Source organism: Malaclemys terrapin, chromosome 7, assembly GCF_027887155.1.
Source record: "Malaclemys terrapin pileata isolate rMalTer1 chromosome 7, rMalTer1.hap1, whole genome shotgun sequence".
Lineage (NCBI taxonomy): Eukaryota > Metazoa > Chordata > Testudines > Emydidae > Malaclemys > Malaclemys terrapin.
This window is the reverse complement of record NC_071511.1, coordinates 5,095,055-5,110,213: the sequence shown is the minus strand read 5'-3', so window position 1 is coordinate 5,110,213 and position 15,159 is coordinate 5,095,055. Positions and strand designations below refer to the sequence as shown.

Below are 15,159 nucleotides of genomic sequence, written 5' to 3'. Positions count from 1 at the left end.
AATAGGTTCCCTGTTGCTGGGGTCAGACTCCATGAGGGCAAGCGGTCAGGACAGCTGCTTTGCAGGGGGTCATGTGCCCTGTGTGAATTGGGAGAAGCTGAGTCCAGGAGCAGGAAACTGGCGGATGTCCCTAACTCTGAAGCATTTTGCAGCAGGGTTTTCTTTAAATCTATACACTTCACGGAGTGGTGGGTTAATCAGTTCGCTGACTGGCTAGCAGTGAGTTCAGCAGAGGAAAAGTCTGCCTGGATTCCAGCTGAAGATTCCTACAAGCAAGTGGAGGGAAGATGTTGTTTAGACTCAGACTGTACAGATTTGGTGATCAAAGACGCTAACTGAGACTCAGATGAACTAAACCAAAGCTTTGGGGAACTCTCAGTTTGTTCTCACTGTGTTTCTGTGGGGACTGAACTGTTCAGATTTTAATTTGTTTTCTTCATGTTTATGTATAACTGTGACGATAATATCAAAGGGGTAGCTGTGTTAGTCTGGATCTGTAAAAAGCACCTTATAGACCTTATGAGCTTTCGTGGGTGAATACCCACTTCTTCGGATGCACCCACGAAAGCTCATGCTCCTATACGTCTGTTAGTCTATAAGGTGCCACCACCCTTTGCTGCTTGTGAAGATAATGTGCGTGGATTATAAAATAGCCATGTCATGCTATGAAAATGAGATTATCTGTTTCTTTATCATAAGATTTTATAAAGTTATTTAATTGAATTCATTTCTTTAGTTCCTTTTGGGACTTGAATGTGGGGAGGTTGACCCTGTGCAATCCTTGCTGAAAATCCTTAGAGACTGAACTCTGAGTCTCCAGCTACTTTTCTATGGGAGTTGGGGTTTGGGGGCAATGAAGCGAACTCTAGCTCACCCAAAGATTACACACCCAGCTAGGATTAGGAAAGTTATACATGCACACAAATCAGACACTCAGTTGTATATGCACAGATACCCATGGTCTGCTAATGAAGAACAGCTTATAGTTCTTTATTTATACTGTGTGGTACTTCTCTGGAAAAACGTCCTTAGTTGAAAGTATCCTATTGCCAAACTTACTACAATACAATATTTTGCATCACAATTAGAGCCACTGAAAAATCCATAATTATGTGCATTATAAGCACCTGCTTAAAGAGGGTGAGGGGGGAAGGTGCCGGTCATTCTGATTAAGAAAATAAAATCTTTTGAATGTGAAAAAGCTTCTGCTGATGAAATGGTGCCTACAATGGCCATAAGAGTAAATAATGCAGATTAAATGAAGCAACAACTTACAGTTTGCCTATGTTCAGTACTCTTGTTTCTGCCAAATAAAAACATGCCGTCACCTTAGCAACTATGTCACATTGGCGGTACATATGCCATTCTTAACAAGACACCTTACAAGCAGCACATCCACACAGCATGTTGTGGGACCTTTTGTACTTTTTACAGTAATTGTAGACGCTATCGGAAGATTAAAATAAACGAGTTATAGGCACCCTTATTTAGAAGTTATGTGACTGACCAAATAGAAAGGTGACTGCGCACTATCTTCTGTATTGTTTTACAGTCCTGTTACGACATTTAACTGCCTCTGATGCAAAAGGGGAAAGACTGAATTTGCATGTGTGTGGAACTGAATATTAGGATTCCCACAGTACTGTACCTGGGACAGTATCACATGCTTTCTGTACTACCACGTGATTGCTTCAGCAAAAAGTGACTAGAGGGTTCCTTTCTCTCTGACAGATGTACATACAGAGGCAGGGGGGATTGATGCCCTCTCTTTGGATTGCGAGGCGACTCGCTGCGCAAAACATGTTAACGTAACCAGAGTTACTAGGGCCTTCAAGTCAGGGATCCAGAACTCGGGTTTCAAATCGTAACAGTAGCAGCTTGCTCTTTCTTCCCAGCCGTCCCCAGCCCTTTGTGCAGGATCTGCACCCACAGATGTCAATTTGCAAGGCTTTTTACCTAGTGGCTGAAATTATGCAGATGTCAATTTATAGGAAAGAAATGGCTGAAGCATCTCCCTGATACAAATTGGCAAGAATACTTCTGATACATATTACTGTAATGTGTCTAATGACACAGTTCTCTGTCCCCATGCCTCTTCATTGAAAGTCAAATCATTTTTGCTCTTCCCTTCACAGACTCTTGACTTGCATATATAATAAACATTTAGCATTAATCAGCCTCTCTCCCCAGCCCCTATTTTGAATGCTTAGAACGTTCACACACACGGTGATAATACCAGCTTTTCTTCCATCAAAAAGGAGCCTCACCAAAAATAGATCTCACCAGTTTCAATGACAAACTCCTACTGAAGCAAACAGGGATCACATAACTCCAAAGAGTTTCCTATTTTGTGCAGCCGTGTTTCTTGGCTCTGTGGTTATGGCACTTACTAAGATGTGGGAGACTCACATGAGTGTTCTAACCCTCTTCCCCTCTCCCCCAAATAGACTTCATCCTGGACCTGAGAAACCTTCCTAATGGAAAAAGAAGAACAGGAGTACTTGTGGCACCTTAGAGACTAACAAATTTATTAGAGCATAAGCTTTCGTGGACTACAGCCCACTTCTTCGGATGCATATAGAATGGACTTTGATATGCCCCCTCAAAAAATTCACAACCAGCTCTATATATAAAGTTATTAGGAGTCACAAGGGGCATTATTATAGATGGTCTGGCTAGTTCTGTCATTCAAGGCAGGGAGTTAGCTATTCAAAGAAATGCTTATTATCAGCTGCGATGCATATCTTTTTAGATGCAGAGCATATCACCAGTAAAGGATGATCTTCCCTAGTCTTTATTCGATTGAATATTTCCTTAGGTATGGTTGCTGCCTACAGGTTATAGCCACAAAAGCAAAGAGGAATGTAGCTAACTCTAGCAGACTGTTTGTCTCGGTCCTCCCATTATACGTTTTTCTGTTGACTCTCTGATGAACACTATCAAAAATAGTTCCAAATACTTTGTATCTCAAGACAGAGAGAAGTACAGTAAACAATTATGTTCTCCATTGGTGAAAGCACTTTAAGTTCCCATCTCAAGACATATGAAATAATATAGCAAATACTGAAGGGAAAAGGCATTTGTACCCAGACATCTTTAATTTTAAAGTTACTGAAGGAATTAAATCAATACTGATCCCACTGTCTCTTGTCAACCATACTTTTTTAATTAATTAAACACTAAACACAAGACAACCATTCAGACCAGAAATCACATGCCTCCAATTTATGTTCAAGTCATCATCAAAAAACAAAAACAAAAAAACCCTTTGAAATCCATAAAACCTAGTCTGTCCAGGCTCACTTTGTAACACTAACTTTCAGATGAGAAAAAAATAGCACAGCTCTTACTGGCAAGGTCTGAGTAAAGTCCAGCTTCTTCCCTTCAAGTTGATACACAGAGTTAGACTATGTCAACATGTGCAGTACAGCCAGCCCCATGCATTCAAACATCATAAGATTATCATAGAAAAGAGATTACATCACTAATGGATTTGAAGTTCATTTATTTGTCTTCTGGTGTTTGAGCCTTGAGAGTTCACGTCTTCAAGTTTTTCTCTGCCACCATGAAGGCAAGAAATTTACTACACCGCCACCTCGATATAACGCCACCCGATAGAACACAAATTTGGATAAAACACGGTAAACGCAGTCCTCCGGGGGGGGGGGGGGGCGGGGCTGCGCACTCCGGTGGATCAAAGCAAGTTCGATATAACACGGTTTCACCTATAATGCGGTAAGATTTTTTGGCTCCCAAGGACAGCGTTATATCGAGGTAGAGGTGTATTTTTTAAAGTGAAAGCTGAGAGTCTCATGTAATCACATGACTCCTGGAGCTGAGGTTTTAAGAAAAGCACTAAATATCCAGAGAGTTGGCAACCCTGCATGTGTTCTTATTGCTTTTACCTCCTTTACCCCAATCCTATCTATGGACTGTAACAGCAACTTGTTCCACCATGTCTTAAATGAGATTATGAGCTCTTCGTGGTACAGATTGTCTTTTTATGTACTTTGACACCACCTAGCATAACAGGGACCTGATTCTAAATGGAGAATCCAGTTACTAGCCCCTCTCAAATAATAAAAATAATACATGTGGTAGAGTTTCTACCCGCAGGCCCCTGGGATCCTGGTTTGAGCTTCGGGTGGAGCTGTTCACAAGAGTCACAGTGCCAATTATCAGGACTAAGTCTGTCCTTAGAGCCTCGTGCCGCAAGAGGCTGAGTGCGTGGTTCAAGACACTCAGTGTGCTTAAAACCTATTGAAGTTAATGGGATTTGAGGTTTCTCTCACCTTTAAATTGAGGGGGAGGGATAGCTCAGTGGTTTGAGCATTGGCCCACTAAACCCAGGGTTGTGAGTTCAATTCTTGAGGGGGCCACTTGGGGATCTGGGGCAAAAATCAGTACTTGGTCCTGCTAGAGGAGGCTGGACTCAATGACCTTTCAGGGTCCCTTCCAGTTCTAGGAGATAGGATATCTCCATCAATTAATATATAAAGCTTCTGTAAAATAACTAATGATTTTAGGGTGCTTCCATAGTTACAGTGCTATCTAAATAGCAACAGCAGGTGGCTATTAGAACAATCGGGCTCAGTTCACAGCTCTGCCAGTGACTCACCGTGTGACCTTTGTCAAGTCATTTAAGCACGCTATGAGAGAACCCTAAATACATTTTTTAATGCTTTACAGTCAACATGACATTATGCCATGCTGCCTATAAGAAATCAACCAGTTAATGATGCTTAGAGGTCAGAGCGACTCATGTGACACTTACATAATTCTATTAAAATACTGTACATGGTTTCATATTCACTTTTAAAACTGCACATTGTAACACTGGCAAACCAGGTGCCAGCTTATGCCAAGGTCCCCGTGCCTCACCTGGATACTGACAAACACATAGCTGCAATGAGTCTGGCTCACCCGGGTATAAGTATTGTTAAAACAGGTATTAGAATTATAAAAATGTGCTCATTGTTTAGACTTGATTGAATGCTTTGTAAATTGCCCCCCGCATTAATCTCACTTATGACATCTGTATCCCATGTTCCAAGGTAATAGCTGAGCATTTGCATTGTAAGCCTCCGTAACTGTGTAAATCACCAGACCAGAAAGGGGCGTGAATTAGTTTGAAATGCTGGCTTCCAACAGCAGGCATTAGGTCCTGCCCAACACAGAAGACCCATTGACACCAGATGAACTATTGCTGAACATCAGAGGGCAAAAGCCATTGTTGATTGCTCTTCCACCCTGGATGCCCCCAGCCCCATGAAGAGAAGAGGTGCAAGTGAATTCTTCCCATCAGCTAAGTTTGCAACGTGAGACTGAAGGGGGAAAGGAATAAAAAGCCCTAACAAGGAGGAACTGTATCTCTATACTGCATGGACTCTCAAGGGCAAGATTTTCTAGGCATAAGCAAGAGATCCTCAGTGTTAATCCTGGGGTAGCCCTAGGACATAGAGTTTGCTTATTATACAAGCTTCTATTACCTTTTGAAACTTAAGACTGTAACTCATTTCTGTGTGCATGTTTACCTGCTTTAACCTTTAAAAAACTCTTACTTCCTTTTCCTAGTTAATAGATCTTTAGATAAATGATGATAGGATTGGCTACAAGCATCATCTTCGGTGTGAGGTCTAAGATGCAATTGACCGGGGTAAGTGACTGGTCCTTTGGGACTCGGAGCACCCTGAATAGTATTGTGACTTTTGGTGAAAGGGACCAGCTCTCAGAGAGACAAGCTTACCTGGGTAGCAAATAGACCAGAGTACCCCAGGGGACTGTCTGTGACTCCACATTAAGGCTGTTATAGTGTATGAGGGATTTACACTTGATAATTGGTTGGTGAAATCTAAGTGTAGAACTCACCACTTAGTGGTTCTTAACGGTCTACCCTGAGGTTGGTACTCACGCTTTTGAGCCACTAATGGACAGCTTGACACATGTTTTATTCCATCCCTCTTCCTGACCCTGCCTGTGTCAGATCCGTGGGGCAGGGGCCACAGCTTCACAACCCTTTAGTCAGAGCCTAATTCATAATGGAGTATCCGTAGCGTAAGTATCACCAGGCAGACAACAAGGCTACGTTAAAACCTCTGCTCTAAATGCATGAGGGTCAAATATCCCTCTTCTGGCCCTCACTAGGGACAGATTTAGGGGCAGACGACTGCCTGGGTGCTAGACTTGGGGGGTGCTGGGCTCCGACTGCAATTTTTGTTGTTAGTGACAAAAGGAAAAATAGAATGTTGGAAGTAACAGGTTTCCGGTATTCCATATGCAGATTCGTTTGTCACCAACCTCCTAGAATGTTCTGGACCTTTGTAGAAATCTTGTGAAACCTTCCAGACTTTGAGAACTACATTTTCCTTGAGCCTCCTAGAATGTTGTCAGCCAAGCCCTCCCGGGTATATAAGGCAAAGGGCATCACCAGTCAGTCAGTGAGATATAAGAACGAAGTGATGTGAAAGCCCAGCTGAGATATTATGAACCTTGTTTTATTGTATAATTGTGAAAGTGTACTTGTGTTTTAAGACTTGAAGAGTGTGAGTAGCTGCTAATAAAGGACATATTTAATGAGACACCAGAGATCTCTACCAAACCCCTATCTATGCAACACTATAAAAGAAATACCATTACTTCTTGGCATGAATAAATACAGATTAACAGACCCTAGCATGCAAATGTATGGTCTTATATGACAGGGATAAATCACGCATTTAAATCATGCAAAGTCGTGAAATGGGCTACAAATGCAATAAAAAAATAAGGTATTGAGAAGTTTAACATATGGAGCAGGGGGTGCTGATGATGCTCCTTGCTTGGGACGCCATTAGATCTAGGGCCGGCCCTGGCCCCAACCATGCACTTGGATCAACCCTGGCAAATCCCTGCATCCATGTGTAGCCCTGCTGACCTCAACAATGCTGTGCTGCGGTCCATCTGACACAGTTCCCATTACAGGCCCTCCATTTGTAAGTTCCCCTTTTGCCCAGATCAGGTGGTTGGATATCTGCCTTATTGGAGGGCAGAAATCAAACTCGCACAGGGAAATGTAAAGGATGGCTTGAGGCTGCTTTAAAAATGATGGGTCTGTAATACAGTCTGTAGAATAACTTGCTATCCAGAAATGTCTTAATTAAAGCAGATGCTAACCTTCACCGTCAAGACCCAAAGTATCCAGGGTGACATGTTTTTCTAGGCCCATCTCTCCTGATGGTTTTTCAGGACACACTTGGTAGCATTCAGCTCCAACGTCCTTTCATAGATCAAGCAAAACAATTTGACTAAGGCACTCTATGGATCAGCTGACTAACAGCATTGAGCAGGGCTTAAATTCTCAGAGTATTTCCCGGGGACCCCCGCAACCCCCCTGCCCCCAGCATGCTATAAAAACTCCACAGGGGTTGAAAATATTTACCGGCACTCCGCTCTGGACAGCTCCAGCTGAATTTACGCCCTGTCACTGAGGCAAAAACAAGGCTGTTGCTACCAGTCCGTCAAGAGCTTTGACTTTGTATCATAGATCTATGTTTGCAAGGCATAGTCAAAAGACTACAAAGTCAAGGCAAATGTGACTCGTGACAGACTGCTAGAAGCAGCTTTGCCCCGGCTCTGCATGCTGACCAGTCAGCTGACCTATGGAGTGCTGATGATGACTTGGGAATTGGAATGCACAATTCCCACGAGAAATTGGGCAGATTGGATGCCCAATTGCCCTTTGCAGCTTTGGAAATCTCAGCCACATATAATAAAGATGCTCATATATAATGATTATCTGAACTCATAAATCCTGTACTTTATTTTAAAGATCTCAGGTTCACTAAGCATTTTAATGTCCAAATGCCTATTGCCTCGTCCAAAACACCTAGTGATCATTTTTCAGAACATTACAGTGCGGGCAGATTAAAGTCACAGATACATACCCATTCTGATTTACACTGCAGGGTTTTCTGTCACTAATTAACAGGCTGTAAAAATACCGATTCATTCACCACCGATGGAACCCCATCAGTGACAATGTTGGGAGGTGGGCTTACATGCTGAGCACTTTTGAAAATCTGGCCTTATGATTTATGTAAATGACGTAATCACTCCCTGGTAAAAACAGCACCTGCTTACATTGGGGAGTATCTACACTAGGCTGCTTTTTTTTTGCCCAAAATGGCGCCACTGTTGCCACCACATGAGTGTAGAAAGGGCTCCAGGTAGCCTGGTGCTGTCTATATCCTATTCAGATCAGGCAGGTACTTAGCACCTTCTCTACACTAGGGCTCTTAGGGTACATATACACTACCCGCCGGATCGGCAGGTAGCGATCGATCGGGGATCGATTTATTGCGTGTGCTGTAGACACGATAAATCGATCCCCGATTGCTCTCCCATCAACTGCTGAACTCCAGCTCGGCGAGAGGCGGAAGCAAAGTCGATGGGGGAGCCGCGGCCGTCGATCCAGCGCCACGAGAACGCGAAGTAAGTAATTTTAATTCGATCTAAGATATGTCGACTTCAGCTACGCTATTCTCGTAGCTGAAGTTGCGTATCTTAGATTGATCCTCCCCCACAGTATAGACCAGGCCTTACTGGGGAAGCTGAACTGGGGGGAAAATTCAGAAATAAGCCTAGTGTAGACAAGGCCAACATGACACTTGATTCTCCAGACTTGAGTTTACTACATAGGCTTTAAAAACAACAAAAACAATATAAATGTGATGACCAAGGCAACCATAGCACCCTGGGCTCCTAAACCTGCAGCAATTTCATGGTTTGGGTGTAGATATTAAAAATGATAGTTCTATCTATAAAAAAAGTATGAATCGAAGTATGAAAATGTCAAGAAGTTACTTCACATTTGAGGGTGAGCTTTTGCATGTGCTGTAGCAAATGGCAGAGAAAAAGCAGAAATCCATCAAGACTTGGCCAACATTAAGAAGCACTTTAAAAAAAACTTTGTATTTACAAATAATTCTGTCTACAATAATGCCATATATTTTTGTGTATATACACATGCCCCATATATAGGGGTGTGAGCATATGTGTGTCTATATCTATATCTAGAGAGAATTCTGCTTTCCCTTGCCTCCTAACTTGTTTGTTTATTGGCAGAAACACAGGTATGATAGCCATTTCTCAGCTGAAGTTGCAGGGCTCTGTTTGAGACATCACAACTGGCTGCCGAGGCTTGCAATGAGAGAAATAAGCAGCAGAAACGGATGAATCCTTACGAAACAAATATCCTCTTTTCATGCAAATGTTTCTAATAACAACAAAGGGAAAAAAGAATAGCAGACAGAACTGCTTTTAGATAAGTCTTTCCAACATTTTGACACTGACTCAAAAAAATGAAATATAGAAAATCCAGACAGTGCAACTCTAATTGTCTTACTACACAAAGAATTATAGATCTGTAAATGTTACCTGTTATAATGTTAGTGTTCTGTATTTGCAGTAATATCCACCTCCATTGCTTAATAGTTAAAGACCCTTGCAAACCTCTTTTCTCATCTTTGTTTTATTGGACCTAAATTGATTTAGTCTCTAAATCCCTTGAATCCATAATTTTGCTTGAAATGAGATTACAAAGCAGCACTGATGATGCACATGAGAAACATAAATAAAAATATATTACACACAGACTTGCATGGTTATCCAGAGAAATCAGCCCTTTTTAAAATGCTTCTTTTTACAGCACTATCTCTTTAGCTGTTTGGTGGTGATCAAAAGATGATACTGGAAAACAGAGAGAAACCATGCATCAGTACACTTTGGGTAAGTTTCTCCTGCAGCAGTCTGCTAATGCCCTGCTTTTCAAGATCTGTGTCCTCTCCTTAGAAAAGACTGGCATGTAAGCTGAATTTTGCCCAGCTGTGTGGTGTTTTATGATGTGAACATGGTTTCACGGTTGTGACTCTAAACCCATTCCACCGATGACCTAGATTTACAAATATTTGTGCTTACTTCTCCAGTGGTGATGGGTCTGTAGGTTTGCTAGCCTTTCCAAAAGCTCTGTTGCAATCAGTATTTATAATAAATATAGTTACTGATTATCATGAGTTAGTCTATGAGCCATTCTCGCTAGGGCAGGTGTCTCAAACAAACGGCTGGAGTTATTTCCTGCAGCCGCCAAGCTCCCCTCCCCCCCAGCACGCCACATCCCCACTCCTCTGCTTACCTCCAGGCGCTTCCCGCTGCCAAACAGCTGTTTGGCAGCACTTAGCGCTTTCCAGGAGGGAGTGGGGGGAGGAGTGGGGAGCCGTGCACTCAGGGGAAGAGGCGGGGCAAGGATTTGGGGAAGGGGTTGGAATAGGGGCAGGGAGGGGGTGGAGTTGGGGTGGGGACTTTGGGGAAGGGGTTGGAATGGGGGCAGGGAAGGAGTGGGAAGAGGCGGGACAGGGGCGGGGCCTCAGAGAATGCAACCCTTGGGCCAATGTACTGGTCCTCATGTGGCCCTCCTGGTGATTTGAGTTTGAGATCCCGGCTTTAGGGGCTTAACTGACAGGTATGAAAATGTGTGACTGTGAGACTGGACTATGTTCAAAATTTGCTCATCTGAACTTTTGACTGCCATACCTAACACGGTAAAACAGAGAGGCCTGTTTCTAAACATCAAGTGTGTTTAATTCCCTCTGTCTGCTGTAAGCTCATGACAAAGTCATCCCAGTAAATAAACATAACACCTGGTGTTTCTACAGCACTGTCGATGCTGAAGGATTGTCAAAGCTTTTTATGAACAGATAGACTGGATTGACTTCCTATTTCAGTACGTTATTCATTTCTTTATCATCTTCGCTGTAATAATCCAATCCCTTCCCCAGAATGAAGACGCTTCTGAGATGAAACATGACAGCTGCTTAATATCCCACAGTAACACCACACAACCACTCAGAGCAGGAAGTGAAGAACACCATTTCTGCTAAGAAAAATCATATGCACCAATGCAATTTCTGACTCGAGTGGGACATATTTGGGGGGGGGAAGGGAGTTTGGTACCTTTTTTTGCTTCTTTATGATGTATAAAGAACTTTTCCCCACCTCGATATTTTTCCTATTACTTTTTCACGTTGTCTCTGCTGGAACACTCCTTGTGACTAGAAAACTAGTGGGATGATGACATCACAGAAGAGGAACAAATGACAAGGGGAGTGATTTGCTAGTCAGGCTGCTTAAAATTCTATTTTCAGAATATTTCTTTAAATAAAAACATACCTACTTGGCTAGTCTGAGCAACATTTTGGGAGAAAAGGAGGTTAGTGGCTAAGATTCCAAGGGCCTGTTCAGTTCAATGGTGAGGAAGCGCAGCTCACGCTTTTGAGACATCTGATTTGGTAAAACCAGGAAAGAACAGACTTAACATTTCCTAACATTGCTAAGGTTAAAAAAAAAAAAAAAAAAAAAACCACTATCAGGAAAAAGCTGAGTTTTGTGGTTGCTGAGAAAAAGTTTAGGCCTACTTTATACGTCATAAAGGAGCAAAAAGAAGGCACCAGAAAATTCTTTAAATTTTCATTTGAAATCTTAAAAAAAAATTTAAAGTTCAATTTATTGCCTTACAATTCCGCTATCAAATCTCCAACACGCAACACTGGATAGGCCTCCTTATAGGTTCCGACTATAAAGACCGGAAAAACTCAACACTACCAACGTGAGCCGCTTTGATGAATTCCTCTGTGGTCAGCACTTTTTGCATAAAACAAAAATCACTCACACGCCATTTAACACCCAAAATGAAACAGCTGTAAATCCAGCAATTAGCACTGTAATTTGACTGTTCTGATCAAGTGCACCAAAGGCTGCGTAGCCGCCGTGGAATTTGAGAGCTGCCACAGAATCTGCAGGAGTGCTTGGTTTTTAAAAAAATTGAAGTGCTGAACAAATGAACATTCAGAAGAGGGGGAGAAAAAAAGAGAACGCAGATGCACTAGGAGTGCAGGGAGGAAGGACTGCAAGGAGAGATGAAGAGAGGAGGAAAAAGATGAGGGGAGAAAAAAGGCAAACTGGGAAAAGCAGAAAAATGGGTCATCTGAAAGGTTTTTAAAATCTTCCACACTCTTTTAGACATCAGATACTGAACAGCACTGTTAGTTTCACAAACATCTATTTAGAATGAACGGTTATTTCCCAATCCCTCTAACATGGTAGCAAAATAGTTACAGTTTGCCCACTCTCTCAATGCATAAAGCTCCCTTAATCCAATGTACTTCAATGGAGTTAAGAGATGTCTCTCTAGATCACTCATATGCTGGCAAGTATACAGGGTACTACTAGGCAAAGAGTTCCACACCCTTGTTTTGCATGTCACCCGTGACCACAAGAGCTGTCATATGTTAGTGCTGGCTGGTTTGCCCTACAGAATGAAGTCCACTCTTTAGTCATAGCACAAAATACAGCACTGAAAGCAGCAGTGCACGCTTCCACTCACTGCCTGAAGAACCTAATGGACTGAGAGGAACCACCTCGTGAAGCTCGGAGGCCCAGTTTCTAGACCGAGTTGGTCCTTGCTTGAGATCTTTACCGAGACAGCCAAGAAAGGGGGGCAGGTTTTATGATGTGGAACTTCTCCAAAAGGAACTGGACTAAGAGCTCCAAGTCATTGCCCACAGGCCCGAGACAGCCATCTAGGGTGACCAGATGTCCCATTTTTAAAGGGACAGACCCATTTTGGGGGGACCTTGTCTTATATAGGCACCTATTACCCCCAGCCCCGTCCCATTTTTTCACAATTGTTATCTGGTCACCCTAGAGCCATTAGAGGAGGGTCACTTTGGTCAATACCACCAGGGAAGTTATAAGTTTTACAAATAGCGTAGCTACCAAAGTTGCCAGTTCACAACTACAATAAGCCTTTAAAATAGGTCGTAATAGCTGAAAGCACCAAAAGCTTCCCATTGTTTATCCCCTGGCTGGCCTAAATTATCCATATAAAAAACGGGGGCAGGAGTGACATTATAACAGGGACACACAACCGCCCATTACATTTAATAGCCATTCGGCACGAGAAAACACCTTTGCCTTAAAAATTTCACCAGTACCCAGTCCCTGCTAACAAATGGATGAAGGCGGGACTCTCTGACCCTGCCATACAAAATCTGATGTTCAAAGTGCCCCAGAATTCCAGGGACACTAATGCCCAGCATGGCGGTTACAGACACAAACATACCAGAGTAGAGCGCCTCTGGAGAATCATCGCAGAGAATGCCTCCAAGCAGCACAGAGCAATCGGAATACATATTCTCACAACACATTAAAATGCTGGGCTCAGAAACACTCCATCGAATTTTCAATTTGAATATAAAAATGCATGAAACAGCAAAATATACCTCTTCAAACGAGCTCAATATGTCCCACTACCTGTTAATCTCCACACACATGTATAAACACACAAACATATATGTATCTGACATCATTTACCAGCCACTCAGCGTTAGGAGACTGTGATTAATCCTATATGACATGCTCTGAACTTTCCCTTCAGACAGTCTCGCCTCCTCCTTCAGACCTACTGGCAATGGGTGTCATTTGACCTGCAGATTTCACTCTGAATAACGATCAGAGAAACAGTGGCCGCTAACCCGTTATTTGCCTCCTTTGCAGCTCAGCCCAGAGACAAATTTGCTAAATGCATAAGGATTTTTTTTAAATGGAGAATGGGAAAAAACAACACAATTCTCCCTCCCCTCCTATTTGTGAACAAGGATCTGAGGGGGGGGGGGGGAAGCAGCCAAAGAGGGGCGCCAACCAAACGGGAAAGTGCTAGAAATCCAAAGAACTTTGCAGCTAGCGTGGCAGGGGGGAGCTAGCTAGGATGGTGTTAGCTACCCCAGCCCAGGCCCTATTTCCTTTCCCCCTTGCTGTCTCTCCCCCATTTCCAGGTCTCCTTTCCATCCTCCCTTCTGCATTGTTACCCGTTTCTTTAGCTCCCTGCGAGCAGGAACGTGCCCGCAGCCGCCTGTTCTGTGTTTACACTTTTGGGAAGTCTCTGCCTCCACCCTCCCACTCCAGCATGGCTGGGGGAGGCGATCCAGGCTGTGCCCCCCAGAGACAGAAGGGCTTCGACGCATACACCCAGACCACTGCGCCTTCAACATGGCCAGGAGTCCACCAGGAATTGGAAGAACACAACAGCACTCGGCGCGCCACGATCACCAAGCCCACTACCAGGACACGTCTCTCCCTCCCCACGCCCTGGGGAAACGGGGGGGCTGCGCCCGCGGCGGCGGCTTCTCCCGCAGGGGACCGTCCCCCGGAGGACCCCAGCACACCCACAGGCACCAGTGCCAGCAAACGCCTCGCCCCCTCCAGACCTCTCGATGCACTTGGGAGCCAGCTGCAGCCCCCAGCCCCATTGCCAGCCCCTCGCCCAGCCAGGGCGCATCCTCTGCCCTGAGCAGCGAGCCCCAGCCCGCTCCTCCAACTTACCCATTCCAGCACCCGCAGGAAAGCCAGCGGCTCCTTCACCGCCTGGAAAGTGCCCGTGGAGGTGAGCTAGGGAGAAAGCAAACACAAGACGGGATCATGGAGCAGACCGAGAGCCAACCCCGGCCCGGGCCCCTGCCCCAAGCCCCCTCTCCCCGTACCTGGTTCACCGCCTCCATCGCTGCTCCGACGCCTCTGCCCCCGACCCCCAAAGTTTACTGCCCTCCCCGGCTAGCGCGTCAAAGCGCCCAGGCGCCGCTGCGCGCAGAGGCCGCTTGGAGACGCGGTGCCTGCGCCGCTGCGCGCCCGGAGAAGCCACCCAGGAGCCGGGGCTGGAGCTGGGCGCTGCGCTCCCTCCACACAGACACGCCGGGCTGTGGCACACGCGAGCCGAGAGCGCTGGGCGGAGGCAAGGGAGGGGCTGGCCGGGCGCCTCTGCCCCGCCTTCCCGGGCATGTGCGCGCTGCCCGCGCCCCTGGGCGCACAGCGCTGGAGGGGCCAGGGCGCGCCCCGGGCCAGCGCGGGGAGCTGCTGGGGATGTGAGCAGCTAAGGGGGGGCGCTGAAAGGGAGAGTCTGAGGAGGGGACCTAGGAGCTGAGATGGGGGGTGAGGAGCAGAGAGAAGCAGGGGGACCCAGGAGGTGAAATGGGGGGTCAGGAAGTGAGGAGCAGAGATTGGGGAAGCAGGGGGACCCAGGAGCTGAGATGGAAGTAAGAAGCTGGGCGACCCAGGAGGTGAAATGGGGGGGTT

The 15,159-nt window shown here is 44.9% G+C and overlaps 1 protein-coding gene across 2 annotated transcripts in view; it reads right to left on the bottom strand.

The window, feature by feature from the left end:
* Positions 1-14,785, bottom strand: part of SYNPR (synaptoporin) — a 170,989-nt gene extending 156,204 nt beyond the window's left edge. Inside the window, exons 1-2 of one of the 2 annotated variants that reach the window (XM_054036361.1) lie at positions 14,571-14,785; positions 14,413-14,478 (exon numbers count right to left, since the gene is read on the bottom strand). In XM_054036361.1, the coding sequence (XP_053892336.1) occupies positions 14,413-14,478; positions 14,571-14,588 (84 nt within the window). In that variant the 5' untranslated portion in view covers positions 14,589-14,785. Of the gene's footprint in view, positions 1-14,412; positions 14,479-14,570 lie in introns of those variants that run through there. The other variant, XM_054036360.1, reaches the window with a different exon arrangement.
* Positions 14,786-15,159: the final 374 nt, after the last annotated feature.